Raw genomic sequence first — 19,163 nt, 5'->3', positions numbered from 1 at the left:
GTGAAAGTTTCTTGGAACTTAATCACTTACAATTGTGTTATCTATTTTTCCATTTTTCTTTGATGCCACATAACATTTCAAACTAATGTACTCTAAGCATATATACTATTTATTATAGTATTTTCTTGCTGTTATGGTTAATACATTTTGTTTGTAACTTTAAAAAAGTTTCAGTTTTGTTTGGAATGATGTGTAGTTTCCATCTTAAAATCTTTAAGTTTTTTGTATGTAAAAGTAGTTATGTTAAAATCTACTGACTCACTCGGATGGGGCACATGTGCAGAACCAGATTTTCCCTATGAAAGCATATGAGCCTTATCCTTCTTGGAGATGCACAGGATAGGAGATACAGAATAGTAGCCTTTTGAAAACTTTATTTCTTCAAATTGGCTGTTTAGATTTTCTCTCTTCTGTAGTAGTTCCTGTAAATTGTATTTTCAAGATATAATGGAATGAAGGACTGTACTTATAATAGTAAACAAAACAAGATAAAACATATATGAACAAACTTAAATAAGGTGCAGGACTAATGTGAAAAGTTCTTTTTAAATCTGAAGAACATGATAGATAATTCAAACAAATGGAAAGACTGTGTTTTTGAATAGGAAAACTTAAAATTGTCCATTTTCCCTAAATTAACTTATAATTTTAGCTCAATCCCCATAAAGCTACTCAGACTTTTTTTTTTTTTAAAAAAACCTAGACACGTTTATTCTCTTGTTCTAATAAAAAAAACAAATACACAAAATTTTCCAGAAACATTGTGAAAAAAATTTTACAGTGAGGGTGGACCACCTTTTTAGATACTAAAATGTTTTATAAGGCTTCTGTAATTAGAATAGTTACTGGCACATGATTATATAAATCAACAAAGCAAAATAAAAATCCAAAATAGACCAGAATATACACAGACATTTTACTTAATGCTCAAGGTCCCTCCCTGTCTTAGTCTATTTGGGTTGCTATAACAAAAATACCATGAAACAACAGAAATCTATTTCTCACAGTTATATAGAGTCTGGGAAGTCCAAGATCATGGCAATGGCTAGTTCTGGTGAAGGCCTGCTTTGTGGTTCATGGACATCCCTTCTTCCTCCAGAGAGGGCTCTGTCTGGGGCCTCTTTTATAAGCGTCCTAATTTCATTCATGAAGGCTTTGCCCTTATGGACCAGTTACTTCCCAAAGACCCTCGTTTCTAATACCATCACCTTTGGTTAGGATTTCAACATATTAGTTTTGGAGGAACACAAATATTCAGATCATAACAATCACATATCAAATTAGCAGGAGAAATACAGACTATTTAATAGTGTGTTGGAATAATTGGTTGGCCATCTGAACAGAAGTAAAGTTAAAAGCATACTTCTTAGTGTATACTATGATTAAAAAATATGTATATATATTATTTATATTATAACATTATATTATATATATAAATAACATTATATATAATATATATAAATGAAACCACAAATATACTGAGAGGAATTGTATAAGGATGAAAGAGTGAAGAAGATGGGGAGAGAATTATGGTCAGAACCAAGAAGGAAACCATAGAAGACATGATTGATGAATTTTACTGAAGTAAAAAATTTCTGCATAACAAAAATAACTGTAAGCAGAATCAAAAGACAAAACTATGATGAAACATTCCAAGTTATAGAGGTCTAATCTCCTTAATTTATGGAGAACTGTTGTCTGATAAGAGAAGTTTGATTAGAAATTTGATAAGAAAAAGACAACTGGAAAATTAGGGTCTAAGACAGTTGATAAAAGAACTACGGGTGGCTCTATAGCATAAGGAATGATGCGAAACCTCATGATAATGGAAATGCATGTATTAATTAAACCAATATATCGGGGATCCCTGGGTGGCTCAGCGGTTTGGCGCCTGCCTTTGGCCCAGGGCGCCATCCTGGAGTCCCGGGATCGAGTCCCACGTTGGGCTCCCGGCATGGAGCCTGCTTCTCCCTCTGCCTGTGTCTCTGCCTCTCTCTCTCTCTATCATGAATAAATAAATAAATCTTAAAAAAAAAAAAAATAAACCAATATATCATTATTTTGTACTTGCAAGATTGGCAAAAAGCCAAAAGTGTGACTGTATGTTCCACATGCTAGTCTCACCTGTAAGGACATCAGCACTTAAATATTGCTGGTTGGATTGTACTACGGAAGATCATTTATTTTGTTAAAGCTAGCATGATTACAAATATGTATATTCTCTCTGACACGGTGTTTTCACTTTTAGGAATATATTCTTTAGATTTATTCCTGTGTGAATGGGGTTGGGTATAAGGTTATCTATAGCTTTGATTATCATGGTAAAATTTCAGAAACTATCTAAATGTCTATCAATAGAGAACTGGATCCATACATTATGGTATAGCCATTATGTGGAATCCTTGACCAACTATATGAGAGAAAGAAGTTCTGTAAACTGATGGAAAGAGCTTTGCATTACATTATTAAGTACAAAAAGAAATGTGTAGGGAGTAGAGTGGGTATGCTTCCATTTGTGTAAACAGGGCAAGGAAAAAAATGTATTGCATTATATTTGCAAAAGTTTCTTGAAGGAGAAATAAGAAATGCAGTTCTTGCTGTTTAAACTATGTGACTATATTACCTAATTGAAGAATAAAATAATTCTTGGACAGTTTAATAAATTCTTAATTTTAGTTCTGTTTTTCTTATGGTAACTTCCGATTACTCAGAATAAAATCCAAAAGTTCTGTGTGATATGGCCCCTGCTTAAACCCTGACCTCCCATCCAAGCAACTTTTTCTCACCCAGCTTAGCCACATTGGTCTTGCTTTGCCTGGAATTTTGTGCCTTTCCTTTAATATTCTCTGTGGCCAGAAGACACTTGTCCAGATCTCTGTATCGCATGCTCCTTTACTTCCTGCAGTTATGTGCTCACATGTGTCAGAAACATATATTCACAGACCTAATTAAAATTCTAAAAAGCTGTATCCCCTCTTCCCTGCTCTAACCTCTACTCTGGTGCTTGATTTTTCCTTAAAGCACAACTACCTGACATTATTTTATATTTGTTTTATTCACTGGCTATCTTCTCCACAAGATGGTAAGCTTCGTTAAGCCAGAGACTTGGCCTTGTTGTTGCCATATCCCATCACTGTGATCAATGCCTGCACTTAACTCTGTGACTATTTACAGGAGAAAAATAAAATCATTTCATATTTTGGAATAAGTACATAGGATTTTAGACCATCAATAATGAAATACTTAAGGCACTACAGTTTTCAGTAATTTCACAGAATAGTGTACCTCTGAGTATTTATTGGCTTAATGTGTGTCCTGAGCAATTTGTTTTTGTTTTTCACTGTGAATAGAGCAGGTTTCACTATACTGAATCCTAGAGATAGCATGCAGTTCTTGATTTAGAAATAATTGCTTTTTACCTGTCCCCAGTATCATGTTAAACTTTGATTCTTGTTACTTCACCAATGGTAATGAGTATGATTTTTTTTTTTTTTGAGTATGATTTTTTTTAAACTTCTATTTTGAAGTTCCTAAATTCTAGAAGCCAATTTGTTGTTTTTATGCCGGTATGGTTTAAATGAGTTGAATATTTTATTTTGGAAATGGAGGGAATTTGGTAATATCCTACCTCTAGAATTCCTTTATAAGCATTTTTTTAGTTGTATTGTATCAGGTTATACTGCTTAATTCCTGCCTTTCAAACTTTGAAAGTTTATTTCTGCTAAAATTTAGAATTACTAAGCCTAAATTAGAGCATACATTAAATAGGAAAATTAAAAACAATATTAGAAATTGCTTATGTCATGTAAAACATCTCTTCATTTACATTGTTGCATCTGATTGTAGTAGAATATGGTCAAATATACTATTGAGAATGTAAAACAACTTGGTGCCTGGCTGTAGAGAAGGAGAACAGTCGAGCAGGAGACTCTTGATCTTGGGGATCATGAGTTCAACAAGCCCATGTTGGGGATAGATAGAGCATATGTCCAAAAAAAAAAAAAAAACAACAACTCATTCAGTTTGTTTCTTTGAATAGAAATTACTACCAAAGTTGATCCATAAAATATTAAAATTTTGTAGTCTATTCCTTGTCAGTAGTTTCATAATACATGAATAGAACTTAAAATACTAGACCTTCTCAATAACATCTGTTTTTTTTTTTTTTTTAATCACACCAGGTAGTTTTGGATGTTGGTTGTGGAACTGGAATTCTCTCTATGTTTGCAGCTAAAGCTGGGGCAAAGAAGGTTCTTGGAGTTGATCAGTCTGAAATACTTTACCAGGCAATGGATATCATAAGGTAAATGTATTTTAAGGCTTGATTTAAGGTTACTTTTAAATAGAATGGTCAACATTCTATTTCTTAACTTTTTTTTTTCCTTCTTAACTTTAAAAGCTATCTAACAGAGTCAAGACATTTGTCTTTTAAAAAATTCATTCCAGAATAATAAGATTTTAGGTTAGATTGAGCTAGACATGTTTGAGCTATGAACAGTCTTTTCACAGTTGTCATGATGAAAATTATTTTTATATGATTTCCTATCCAATGCTAATTATAGTAATACAAAACTAGAAACCATTGACATATAAGGTAATATTGTTAGAGGACTCAGCCAAACTGAATATTTATTTCAGTAATGATTCCTTTAGCAAATAGCAATTAGACCAAAGACTAAGGGTTATATTTTTTTCTTTTTTACAGCACTAACCTTTGTGCCTTCTTCAAAATAAAATAAGTAAATTCCAGAATGACTAAAAACAAGGCAGACTAGATTTAGTTTATCCCCTAAAACAATTTTATTATCTAAAAATATCTCCTCTCTTTCAGGAGTTAAGTTAGGTTAATCGATCAATGATTGACTTTACATTTGGCTTATGTCACAGTAAGAAGGCCTTTATTTGAACTATAGTGTACAGAACTAGATTTCTTTAACTGTGTACTGAACAAAGCACCTTACACTTAGAAGTAATTTCCAGAGTAAATAATAGGAGCTTCTCAGCCATTCTCTCCCCAAGAGAGAATGTTGTTTTTTCTTTTTTTATCACTACCTGGTGTGTTAAAAAAACAGATGTATTGAGAAGGTAGTCTCCTTTGCACCTCCATTGCATCACGTAATTACCATTTCTTTTTGTTTTGAAAATATTTAAGACTTACTCTCTCAACAACTTTCAAGTATGTAAATACAATATTATAAACTATAATCACGATACATACCTTAAATCCCCAATAACAGTTCTTAAATAATCCTCCCATTGCTACTTAAAATTGATTAATAGTAATTCTTTCTTATTAGTATAAAATTTAAATACAATTATGTAAGATGTTTAAACTTTTAGATATTATTGCATAATGTAGAAGTGTAGTATTGTGGTTCAGAATACAAGGTTTGAGTCAGGATTAGTTTGAATCCTTACTCCCATTTACCAGTTATTTGAACTTCAATTAAATTATATCTAACCTATTTGAAACCTGTTGTTTCACTATCAAAATAAAATAATAATGAATACCTCATATGATTATGAGCAAGATAAATTATAAGAAAGATAACACATGTAAATCTCTTTGGCATATTGCTTGGCACATAACAAGTATTCAAAAGTTAGCTACTATTATTAACAAGTACCAAATTAATATTAATGAAGAAATTATATTGGTCTTGCTTAGATTTTTCATAGATCTGGCTTTGTTGTTATTTTTTTTCATACTGGAGAAAATGCATATGTGTTGCATATATATGGACAACTCTGTAATCTAGTAAAGTTTTTCCTAGTTCTTATACCATTAAGGACATCATCATCATTTTGGGGGGTCCATAAAGTCACCCTCACTTGCTTGTGCATTGCCATCCAAACAAATATGAGGACCAGTGTTCTTTTTTTTTTGTTTTTAAAGATTTGATTTACTCATGAGAGACACAGAGAGAGAGAGAGAGGCAGAGACACAGGCAAGAGGGAGGAGAAGCAGGCTCCATGCAGGGAGCCCGATGTGGGACTCAATCCTGGGATTCCAGGATCACGCCCTGGGCTGAAGGCAGACACTTAACCGCTGAGCCACCCAGGCATCCCAAGGACCAGTGTTCTAAAGAAGAGATTGTTTCAGAAGAAATATCTAAAAAAATTGTCGATAGAAAGATTATGATAACATATTTCTGTTTGAAGCTTTGACCTTTTAAAAGACCATGTACATTTACTATTTTTTTTTAAGATTTTTATTTATTTATTCCTAGAGACACAGAGAGAGAGAGGGGCAGAGGCATAGGCAGAGGGAGAAGCAGGCTCCATGCAGGGAGCCCAACGTGGGACTCGATCCAGGGTCCCCAGGATCAAACCCCAGGCTGCGGGCAGTGCTAAACCGCTGCGCCACCGGGGCTGCCCTACATTTACATATTAATTTGAATTTTTAGTTTCTACAAAATGAGACTAGATGTACTCTCATTTTATTTCCTTTATGGAAGAAAAGGAAAAGGATAGTGATAATACACATTTCATTTTGTATTGTTTTGTTTCATTTTATTTCACATAGAATTCCTAGTGACTTTTTAGAAATATCTTAATACAATGATTATATTCACATTCATTGTATATAAAATTTAGTGTTGCAGTATATGGAACTTTTACATAAGGGCATTTATTGAAAATGACTTAGCACTTAGTTTTAGGTACTTCATTTTAATAATACAAACTGCTAACGTTAATTTAATACTCACTGAATTTCCTTTGAGGTTCATATAATTACAGTATATGAATACTCTTCTAGAGATTAAGAAATTATGGCATGGAGATTAAAAAGTGAGTCTCCTTACTTATAGTGGAGCCAGGATTAGATCCTAGGCAATCTGACTCCATAGTTCATCCTCACAGCTAATTTACTATGCTGTATCTCCATTTAACTACTACAGGTTATGTGTTAGTTGTATGCAGTAGTTTGCTTTACTTAGAATCTATAGAGTTTGAAAATCAAACCTTTTAGCTTTGTTGTGAAAGATAGTTGTGAAAAAGATAGTTATTTCCATAGTGTCTATAAGCATCTTTCCCTTGTCTTCATTTGAAAATTTGAAATTTATACTTCTGGGTAAAAGAACTTCTGTTCTCCTATTTGTGAATGTCTCTCTAAAAGGATATGCAGGAAACAGTTTACTGTTAATATTCCCACAATTTACTGGCTCATTCTACCAGTGGAGGAGGCAGGGTAGCATATTTCTCTCAGCATCTGGAATCATATGACTTGATTTCTGGTTTTGGCTTTTTGATTAGTTAGCCATTTAATAATGGGCAAATTACTTCTTTAATCTCTGATTTCTTCCTTTATAAAATGAGGTTGATGGTGATAACTATCTCATAAGATTGTTATAAGGATTGAATCCATTTATGGTGCTTTGCAAAGTAGCTGATCTGTAACTGCTTACTAAATTTTAGTAGTAATTGGAATATTATTAGTTAGTGGTATGTTTAGCTTGGCACCAGTGCCTCAGATAATATTTTTGTTGTTGTTGGTTGTTTCTAAAATCATTTATTGTAGCAATCCCCCCAAATATGACGACTCTCTTTTCTGCATTTTTTTTCAATTGTTCAGATTCTATATTCTTATACCATATATACTCTATACTCTCTTATTCTGTACTCACTCTCTTCCCTTGAAATCTCCTCCCAACTTCTTTTTTTTCTTAAGATTTTATTCTTTCTTTTTTTTTTTTTAGAGAGAGAGCTTATACATTCAATGGGGGTGAGGGGCAGCGGGAGAGGGCAAGAGAATCTCAGACAGACTGCAGGATGAGCATAGAGCCTGACCTCAATCTCATGACCCCGAGATCATGACCTGAGCTGAAACCAAGAGTCAGATGCTCAACTGACTGAGCCACTCCGGCTCCCTCTCTCAACTTCTCTTATACTTGTCTATTATTGTATATTGGAGCTTTCTAGAATTATCATCAGTCAATGAAAACAGCTCTTCCACTTAGCAGACTGTGAGTTGTCTTTAGCTCTTCTGAGGCTGTTTTGTCAGAAATCTGTACACAGTAGAATTTCTCTAAAACTCTTAAGTTTACATCTATAAAAAAGTAGTTTAAATTCAAAAAGAGGGATGCTTTTTAAATGCATTTTTTCATTACTTTTAAGTATGTTTAGTTGACAGTCCTTGAATTATGTTCAAAATATAAAATAATTAGTACTTCTTTATTTAAAAAAGCAATCTGATATTTCTAAAGAAATGAGCTTAGAATGGTGTAAATATTGTTTTAATGTAAACTGGCATATATATTAGGGCCTATATATGTAATATATATCATATATATATATATATATACTTGAGCTTAAGAAGGTCAGGCTTGTAGTTTTGAGGTTGCAGACATGAATAACATAGAATATAGGTTTTCAAAGATGTTACATTAGCAGGGGCAAATAGGTCTCAAAGTGAAATATGGAAGGAATGAGAAATTGTTTCTTACTCATGCTGTCATACTTTGTACTTCAAACTCTGCAGAGAATGATTGTTTTAGAAACATAAACTTACCTAAGGATAGCAAAGCTATTGAATTGCCAGACGATTGTATACTGTGTTCATCCTCAGGAAGCAGGGATAGCTTCTGGTAATATTTTTATCGTTGCTCTGGTTGCCTTTGGCTTCTCATTGACTCAGCCATGGAGTAGTTCATTATTCAGACTTCTGCATGTTATTGCAGAGGAGCTTTCTGAGAAGATTGATCCATCATACAGCTATAATGTAATACTTGCAGTCTCCCTATGACATTAAAGATGCAATCTTTTATATTGCCTGTATCTAGAATACTGTTAGAAATGAAACATTAAGAAAAGCCTAGAGAATATTTGGTCTGTTGTCATGTTTATTTAAGTGTCCTCTCGATTCTAGGACAGGAGCTATATCTTAATCTTTTTATTCAGAACACCTAGCAAAATGTCTGATTTCATGGCAGTGCTTAGTAAGGGTCTTTGAAGAAGAATGAATTTAACATAATGATTTCAAAGATAGTGGTAACCCATCTATCAGATTTGGAACAAGATCACAAAATATACCAGGATAAATTCTTGAAGTAAGGATGTTTGTTCATATTTTGTTTGTAAATTTAATAGAAATAACATAGAGGAGTGAGTTAAAGCTGAAGAGAACTTTGAACTGGCAATGAGACTAAAATGCTAAAAAACAATAGCAACAACAACAAAGCCTACTTCCTGCACAAAAACCATAGAATTCTACAGAAGGTAATGAAGATGATCAAGGCACTATACAAGGAAATTAAATTCATTTCTTCTCCCACCCCACCAAACCCTTAATTTCCTGTCCACTCAGAGATCCTGTTTTGAGGGTCTCAGGACTACCCATTAGTCCCGTGGTTCACTGGGAAAACTGTAACTCAATATAAAGTTGTATTCACAGCTAAGATTTACTACAGCAAAAGGCAGTTCAGGGACAGCAAAAAAAAAGATATTCATTAGTGAAGACGTCATGTAGAGGCTCCCAAGTAATCCTTTCTTTGAAAGAGTCACACAGGATGTACTTTTCTCTCTAGCTGCAAACCTCAAAGACACATGTTTGATGTCTCTACAAGGAAGTTTGCTTGAGTTTTAGAGTTCTCAAAGAGAGCTGGTTGCATAGGCACCTGCTCTGTGACTCTTCTGGTATAAATGCATGTCAGACACCAGGTGCACATCAGGAATATTCATGTTTACTTTAAACATGCTGTCATCCTGGTTTAGCTTGGTCCATGGCTTGGGGCACATAGAGTAGCATCATTACCCTTTAACTAAGTGAATGTTCAGGAATTTTGTTAGAGTTTGGTCAAGAATTATTGCCATGGTTACAGAAATAAGTAAGACCTGAGAGAACAGACCTACGTTGATTATGTTGACACTTTTCTCACAGGTAAAAATAGGAAACCTGGGATTCATACTTGACCTTTACTTCTTTTTTACCAACATTCCTCTTAGAATCCTGTTAATGGAGAATCCTTAATGTTTCTCAAATCCATCCCTCATCTGTCATTGACATGTCTTAATTCACATTCTTACATTTCTCACCTGAATTCATATAGCTGCATGTAACTGGCTTGGTTATATGAACTTTGCCTTTGCCTCCCAGCAGCTGCCTCCCTTTGCGTCCCCAGGGCAGTCAGACTGATTTCCCTACTCAGTTCTCCTCCCCTTTAAAAAAGAAAGGGGAAAAGGATGTGTTTTGTGTTTGGAACCGAGGATAAAGAAGAAACTAAAGAGTACCTGTGATCCTAGTGTGAGAGATCACGGTCAGCATTTTGCCTAAGGCTTTTAAAACTTAGGTCAGGAGATGTAATACATAGAAAAGTAAATTTTCCAGAATTTCAGCTCCTCAAGGTTAGGCAGGGATTTTTCTCTTTTTTGTTCATTGATGTGTCCCAACCACCTGGGAAGGTAACACGGCACATAGTAGGTATTCAATTTAAAACTTATTTAATGAATGAATATATAAATTAGTGACTTTTCAAGACCCAGGACATTAAACAGTCAAAGGTAAATCAACATCAAACTTGAAAGCCTATTTTCTCTGCTTGAATCCAGACAATTCTTTTCATTGTATTAGAAGCTGAGTTATTGCTAATTTTAAACAGTAAATGTTCTTAATGTTAGTAATTCCACAGCTACACACTTGTAAACACAAATGATACATTTGGGAGGGAGGCAGTTCATTGTATTCAAGGAATACAAGCCTTATTTTGGCTCCATGTCTGGGGCCTGCATTTGAAATGATCTGCCTGGCAATAGTTATTTTTCATGGGGTGTACTTACATCTACCCTTTGTCTCAAATTGTTAAGAGTCCTTGTCTTTGTTTTTTTGTTTGCATTCATGAATGGAGGACTGGATTTTTTAATAAAGGTAACTGGTATGTGTTTTGTCTCTGAAGGGAGTGGAGGGAGACCTCCCTTTCTTCTGTTGATTTTTCAGTGTCTGTCACTTCCACCTTGTATACCTCTTAACTCCAAGGGTCTGTATTGTGAAGAATGGCTTCTACCTCCACTCTAATCTTCTCTCGTGTGCACCAAGCACTGGATCCTCCTTTTACCAAAGAAGGTTTACCAAAATAATTTAATCCTCCTTTTTCTCCCACTAAGATATCAGAGTCTTTGCTTCTAAAATCTTGATCCACTTATCAATTTATTATTATGTTTTGCATTGCTTTATTGTCTTTTCAGTGTGCTTTGGGAACAAGAGAAGTATTTGTGCTTGGATGCCACAGTGAAATGAAAGCAAAGTAATATTACACCTTACACATACTTATATTCCCTCCCTGCCCTTTCCTAGCACTCATGAATTCTTCTAGATGAACTTTATATTTTTGTCACAAACTTTAAGATGTCACTTACTTGATTATAAGTATTCATTGCATGAACTTCCATGATGCTGCTTGCATGTCTATCTCCCTACTAGACCAGGTTCTTCTTGGACCTAGACCAGGTCTTTAATCTAAGTCACATTGGGCAGAAGTATATTACACATTTGATCCTTTGTTTCCCATTCTAAAAGTCCTGAAATGACTCTTTAATGCCTTTAAGTAAAATCTAGACTCTTTAGTATTACCCTACCTCTCAACTTTGTCACTATATGCTTCTTGTTGCTTTAATCATAGTGAACCATTTATAGTTCTTCAGATTTACCATTTTCCTCCACACATACATAGAGAGGCAGTTTGTGCCCACAGAGATGACCCTTCCTTATTCATATATTTGTGTGTGTGTATATATATGTGTATATGTATGTTTGTGTGTGTCTGTGTATATGTATATATAGTGAGTGCTGTGTCTTTTCCTAAACTCAAATGTCCCTCACTTACTTAAAGGCTTTTTATATAAGCTCCTGTGATACCCTATGCTGTTTGCTGTTCTGTCTCCCTTAGACCCATGTTCTTAAGTGTATGGACTGTGTCTTTCATCTCTGTATGCCTAGTACAAGATAATTAATCATGCTGATGTTCCTGTATCATGAAATGAAAGTTAAATTTCTATTTTTAAGATAAAACGACCAGTACTTTCTCATCTTATTTCTAGCAAAATTTTTACTCAGAAAAATAAGATGATTTCGGTGCTTATTGGATTTATAAAGAGACTCACTTAAAATACCCTTTTTATTACAGTGTCATATTTCTACAGATTAAAGCTATGCTTGTTTTTGAGCAGGTGATTCTAGAGATAGAATTTATTTGGCATGCTTTTATGCTAAAAAAAAGGTTTAGTGAGTAGCCACTTGAGAAAAGTAAGTAAAATACGTAGGTTTTTTTCATGAATGGGAAATCAGATGGTGATTAAGATGAGCAGTCTCAAGAAAGAGGTTATCTATGTGAATGATATCTGTGTTGAGCTGTTTAATACAGAATTACTAGGAATTATGGCCTTTGTCTTTTTTTTGTGTGTATTGCCTGAAATCTTAATCTTTCCTGTTATGTTTATATTTGAACAAGTAATTACTGATGCAAGTAGGATTATGACTTGTAGCAGACAATAAACAGCCTGAGCAGATGGCCTTTTTACAGAACACATCTTGTTTCAGCATTAGCATTCTGAAGATATTTCTAGGCAATGGGAACATTTTGCTCTTTTAAGAAGCTCACTTTTTGCCTTTGAAGTGTTTGTAACTGTTAGAGCCTTAACTATTTCAGTATATAGTAAGCAACTGTAGCAGTTTCATCAGAATTTTATTAAGTACTTCTTTGAAAAAACCCAAGTATAATGTAAGCATCCTTTTTTTTAACTTGTGTGTGAAATATAACATAAGTATTAAAAGTACATAAATGTAAATAATGTTTTAAATGCAAATGTGCATAAATAACAAGAAAGAGAACATTAGCACGCTTTAGAATCCCACCACCTCCATTTATCCTCTCACAGTAGGATGCTGCCTCTGCCTGATTGAGGAGCTACCATCCTTATTTTGATGGTAACCACTTCTTTTGTTTGCTTAATACTTTAACGACTTACATCACCATCCATTTAAGATAGTTTAGTTTACTCAACTTTGATTTTTAAATAAATGAAACGATATACATTCTTTTGTCTAGCTTGTTTTGCTTGACATTTTTAGTGTTCATTCATGGTATGTATAACTGGAGTTTTTTGGTGTTTATTTTTTTCCAGTTGGTCTTATAGCACCTCATTGTAATTTAAATTTGCATTTCTATGATTGTTAATGACACTAAATACCGTTTTGGGTGATTGTTGGACATTTTAGTTTCCTTTTCTGTGAACTATCTGTTTATATCTTTCCTCAGATTTTTGTTGAGTTGGATCTTCTTACTTATTTGTAGACTATCTTTATATTTTTATAGGTTTTTTTGTAATGCAAATGTCTTCTCACTCTTACATGCCTTTTCCTTTGTAGTGTCTTTTGATGTACTGAAATTCTCAATTTTCATGTAGCAACATTCTTGTTTAAGGCTTTTTTGTAGCATGTTTAAATGACCTGTTTGTCCCAGTCTTGTTCATTACAGAGGCCATTCTTTCCTCTCTGCTTTGCAGTGTTATTTATCTTTGTCAAGAATCAAACACCCATATATGAGGGCAGTATAACCTTTATACCAAAATTCTACTAAAGCAGTAGAACAGAAAATTACAGGTTAGTCATTCATGAACATATATGCAAAAATCTTAATCAAAATATTAGAAAACTAATTGAGCAATATATTGGAAAGTAAAGTTTATCCCAAGAATACAAGGTTGGTTAAGTATGAGAACATCAACCAGAACAGTCTTTTGAGATCATCTCAATAGATGCAGAAAAAATGGTTTGATAAAATTCCATATTCATTCAATATATCAATGTATTAAAATTTTTAGCAAACCAGAGCTAAAAAGAAATGTCCAAACATGTTATATATTTTCTACAAAAAAAAACCACAAGCCCTATAGCTCATACTTTGATGAAGCATTGAAAGCATTTGTGTTAAGTTCAGGAACAGGACAGAGATACCTGCTGTCACCATTTCTGTTTAACACTGTAAAGGAGATCTCAGTACCGCAAGGCAATAAAAAGAAAGCTATAAGAATCATAAATGAAGAAAGAAAACTGTTCTTATTCACTAAAATCTGTTTATAAATATGGACTTCGGAAATAAACTATAAGTCCTATAATAGTAAAATTATCAAGGTGCTGAAACAAATTAATATGCAAATAAAATACAAAATATTTCTATAAGGAACATGAAACACTTGGACGCTGAAAATTATATCAAAATGTATTGTTAATATTTCTAACATTCCAGATAATGCATTTTAATGGAAAATTCACCCAGGGGTTGAATATCCTTCAGTAAAGATTGTGCATGAATCATGAGTCAGCTGTTTTAACTTCTTCCTTGGTCTACCTTCTGACCTTGGTCAGTATCTCATTGCCTTACACTTCTCAGGTATCTTTCTTATACCATTTTCTGCAATAATTTCTGCTAAGAATAAGCCTGTAAAGACCTTAATGACCCTATTAGGATATGAACCATCCTCTACAAAGCTTGTTACTAACCCCTTAGTAGACAACTCATCTAATTCCTCTTTTTCACACTGTTTATCCAAAGCCATCTAAACTGTCCTCCTCAATGAGCTGGTTTTTGTTTACTCCTACTTTTGTTGACCCCTCCTATCTTTTGTATATCAAGGATATCACACAGTCCTATTCTTAGTAATTAATCAGATATTGTCTCTTGATGACATATTACAAGGTTGCAGAAAATGCTCAAGAATGAGGAGTCATTGAGTTCATCTATTTCATCATCTCTGTCATTAACATTCAATTATATAATTATTATAAAGCCAGTCTAAATTTACTTGCACTCACAGCATTCCTTCTGCTTCAGAGGACCATCTGTGCATTGGGAAGAGGGCAGAGCAGTTACCCTCATGGGTATACTGTAGCCCAGCTTTTACTTACTAAGCAGTTTAGTTGTACCACCTAGAAGCATCTGTTCACCACCACGTAGGACTCTATCTTCAACCCAAGTCATCCTTTCTACTCTGTTGTATGTAAAATAAGTGATGCATCCTCCGGATTGTTCATGCCAATTATGATTCACTAGGCTTTTCTAGTATGTCTTGTGAAAGGCTCTATTTCTTTCACAAAATACTCTCAGCACTCAGGAGGCCTCTGGACCTTGTCCTACCTGCATGATCTTAAGGATAATACATAGTCAAAGTTTATTACTTTTTTAATGGATACTTCATTTCCCCAAGTAGCCATATAAGCGCAAGGGGGCCTTCGAGTAAGATGAAAAACTATTCTTAGTTTTTTTCTCTTGCCATTATCTCCTCTCTGAAAGGACTGGCATTTATCAGACATGCTAATAACAGCCAGAGAATAGAATTTTTCACTATCTTCCCCTCTGCCTACCTATCTCTGTCAAGCTAGTGGCCAGTTTCTCTTAAGTTTTCCCATTTCATACCATATATACCTAGGTAACCATCTGAGGATTAGAAACTCCTTTTTTTTAGTCTGGCTTAAAAAGTGTCCTAAGCTTTTGTGATTCATGGATCTATATGAGAGTTCTCTTAACAGCACCATCGTGAGCTAACATTTTCCAGTCAGACTCACAGAAACCTGATTGCACAGAGGTGTTACCCAATATTAAGTTTCATTAATAATTTCAAAGATAGGGGCGCCTGGGTGGCTCAGTCAGTTAAGTGGCTGCCTTTGGATTGGGTTATGATCACAGGAGCCTGGGATCAAGCGCCTCAGAGAGCCTGCTTCTCCCTCCCTCTGCCATTCCCCCTGCTTGTGCTCTCTGGCTCTCTCTCTGTTAATAAGTAAATAAATTCTTTTAAAAAATAATTTCAAAGACCTTGGCAATCAAGAGACTCATAAGTAGAGAATAATCTAGTATGTGGAGAGGGGCTCCTTACTTAGGGATGATACCTACTGTGGGTGAAAAGAATACATGCCTAACATAAAGGAGGAAAGACCAAAGAATCTCCCTTTAATGTCCCAGACTTCCCTCTAATTAGGACCGCTTAATTGCCTGTATTTTTGAAATTGTTTGTAAAGCTTGACCCTGGGTGAAATCTGTGGTTCATGATCCTTTGTATTAAGTCATCCATATGTCCATCCTCTTTTCTTATTCTTTCATAGTTCACTATCTCAGATCATTTTCCTTCTTCCTGAACTAATTCTTTTAACATTTTATTCATTGTGCGTTTATGGCTATAGTCAAACAAAATGGTGTTGGTTTGTTCAAAAATGTACTTTGCAGCATTTTTCTCTGCATGGCGATTGTAGGTTGGTATGATAATGCTCCAGTGTGGAAGTCCATAAACCTCAGCCATGGATTAACCACCTGTTTTATAAATAATGTTAGGACACAGCCATGCCCTTTTGTTTACGTATTGTCTATTGCTGCTTTTATCCAACAATAATGCTTGGATAGTTGCAGCAGAAACCATATGGCAGGACATGTAGATAGCTCTCAGTGGTTGAGCATCTGCCTTTGGCTCAGGGCATGATCCTGGGGTCCTGGGATCTAGTACCAACCACATTGGGCTTCCTGCATGGAAGTCTGCTTCTCCCTCTGCCTACGTCTCTGTCTCTCTCTGCTTTTCTCATGAATAAATAAATAAAATCTTTAAAAAAAGAAAAACCAAAATAAAATTAAATTAAAAAAGAAAAACCTTATGGCCTGGAGTCTAAAATACATGTTTGGCAATTTAATAAAAAATTTGCTCACTTCTGCTCTAGTTCATTGGTATTATCATTTCATTGCCTTCTGGCTTCTGTGTTGCTATTAAGAAGTTACCTGTCAGAGTAAGTGTTATTTTTATTGGAGGTAACCTGTCTTTGTTGAATATTTTGTCTTTGTTTTTGATTTATTGAAGTTGTACTGTAATGTATAAATTTAAAAGAAATTAGTCTTAGATTCTTTAGATTCATCCGTGGCTTAATGCTTCTTATCAGTTCTAGAAAATTCTCATCCATTATTGAAGTATTTTTTCTGTTCTGTATTTTTATTTCTTCTCTGTGACCTCATTTATTTGTTCTAGGTCTTCTCACTATATTCCTTGTCTTAGCTATGTTTATGTAGTGCTAAATGGCCAGATAAATATTTTAAGCTTTGTGTGACACCTGTGGTCTCTGTCACTTGGTGCTACTCATACTTCTTCCTTCTTAACAATGCCTAAGCCGGGATCCCTGGGTGGCGCAGCGGTTTAGCGCCTGCCTTTGGCCCAGGGCGCGATCCTGGATACCCGGGATCGAATCCCACGTCGGGCTCCCGGTGCATGGAGCCTGCTTCTCCCTCTGCCTATGTCTCTGCCTCTCTCTCTCTCTCTGTATGACTATCATAAATAAATAAAAATTATAAAAACAAAACAAAACAAAACAAAAAAACAATGCCTAAGCCTGTGAACTGTACAAAAATGGGCATGGGCTAGAAGGCTATAAGTTTTTAGTCCTTGTTCTAAAGATTCAATTAAAAGAGATTATCAGGCTAGATAAAAAGTAAGACTCATCTATATCTTCAAAAAAATCTAGTGTAAATATAAAAAATACCATAGGTTAGAAGTAAAAGAATGGAGGAAGATATTATAAAAACAAAACATAAATCATTTAAAAAGTTGAAGTGAATTGTAAATATCATACAAAGGAAACATAAAACTTCATCAGGAATAAAGGAGGATATTTCATGGTGTTAAAGGGATTAATACAGTATAATCCAAATCATCAAACATTTAGGGGTAAATTTAATAAAATATGTCTAAGATAGCAACACTGAAAAGTGTGGTACATTACCAAGAGCTGATGCTAAAATTCATATGGAAACAAAAATGACCTAGAATAGCCAAAATAATTTTTTTAAAGAAGAATAAAGTTGAAGGATTTACACTGTCAGGTTTCTTTTGTTGTTGTTTTTAAATTTTTATATATTTATGATAGTCACACACAGAGAGAGAGGCAGAGTCATAGGCAGTGGGAGAAGCAGGCTCCATGCACCGGGAGCCCGACGTGGGATTCGATCCCGGGTCTCCAGGATCGCGCCCTGGGCCAAAGGCAGGTGCCAAACCGCTGCGCCACCCAGGGATCCCCCACTGTCAGGTTTTATTACTTAATTTAAAGCTATAGTAATCAAGAAAATGTTGTATTAACGTAAGGATGCATATTTAAACATTGGGGCAGAATTGAAGGTCCAGAAATAAACTTAACACATATATATGGTTAACTGATTTTTGACAAAGATACCAAAGTAACCCTATGGGTTAGTGATTCTTTTTCTTCAAGAAAGTTAAAACTATCCCTTGTAAGAGTTTTTCCATAATGTCAATAGATATTGTTATGGAAAAATGAGTATGATACTATATGGAAAAATTAACTCAAGTGGAAACAAATTTTAAAAGAGAATACAGGTGATGAAAAGACTTGGTGTAAGCCAAAAATGAACCACAAAAGAAAAAATGATTAATTGGTCATTATCAAAATTGAAAACTAGCTCTTCAGAATACACCAGTAAAAAATTAAAAAGCCACTGTATAGTAAAAATCATTTACTACACGTAAATCTCGGAAGATTTTTATCAGGATATGTGAAGAACTCTTAAAATTCAATAATAAGAATACAACTGAATTGATTTTTTAAATGGGCAAAAAATTTGAACAGTGTAGGGATATAGCTGATAAGCATGTAGGGAAAATGATCATCAGAAAATGCAGTTTATCACAGTGATGAGATGTCACACAGTTAAAATCTAAAAATTTAACAATACTAAGTATTGACAAGGATGTGAAGCAACAAAAATGTACATATACATTGCTGGTACAATGTAAAATTGTATATGTACTTTGTAGAACAGATTGATAGTTTCTTTAAAAGTTAGATGCTTTCATTTGACAGAGCAATTTTACTTGTACATAAATGTTTATGGTAGCGTTTTTCATTATAACTCAAAGCTGGAAATAATCTAGAATTCCATCCACAGGTTTGTGGATAAACAAAGTTATTTTATTTGCACAGTGAAATAAGGAATGCATTAGTGATACAAAAGTATGTATGAATCTATAAAAAGTATGCTTATTGAAAGAAACCGCACACAAAAACACATTTGCTGTGATTCCATTTATATGAAACTCTACAAAATATAAATCTAATATGTAGTGAAAGAAAGAAAATCAGTATTTGCCTGTGAACAGGAGCATTTTCTGGGAAGGAGTTCTAACGA

General features: G+C 34.3%; 1 protein-coding gene across 3 annotated transcripts in view; it reads left to right on the top strand.

Annotated features, from left to right (window-relative positions):
* The window catches only part of PRMT3 (protein arginine methyltransferase 3), a 124,380-nt gene that overhangs the window by 22,174 nt on the left and 83,043 nt on the right, over positions 1–19,163 (top strand). For all 3 annotated transcript variants that reach the window (XM_072793776.1, XM_072793777.1, XM_072793778.1), the window contains one exon: positions 4,182–4,303. In XM_072793776.1, the coding sequence (XP_072649877.1) occupies positions 4,182–4,303 (122 nt within the window). The remainder of the gene's footprint in view (positions 1–4,181; positions 4,304–19,163) is intronic.

Source organism: Canis lupus, chromosome 23, assembly GCF_048164855.1.
Source record: "Canis lupus baileyi chromosome 23, mCanLup2.hap1, whole genome shotgun sequence".
Classification (NCBI taxonomy): Eukaryota; Metazoa; Chordata; class Mammalia; order Carnivora; family Canidae; genus Canis; species Canis lupus.
This window is presented reverse-complemented; position numbering and strand designations above follow the sequence as displayed.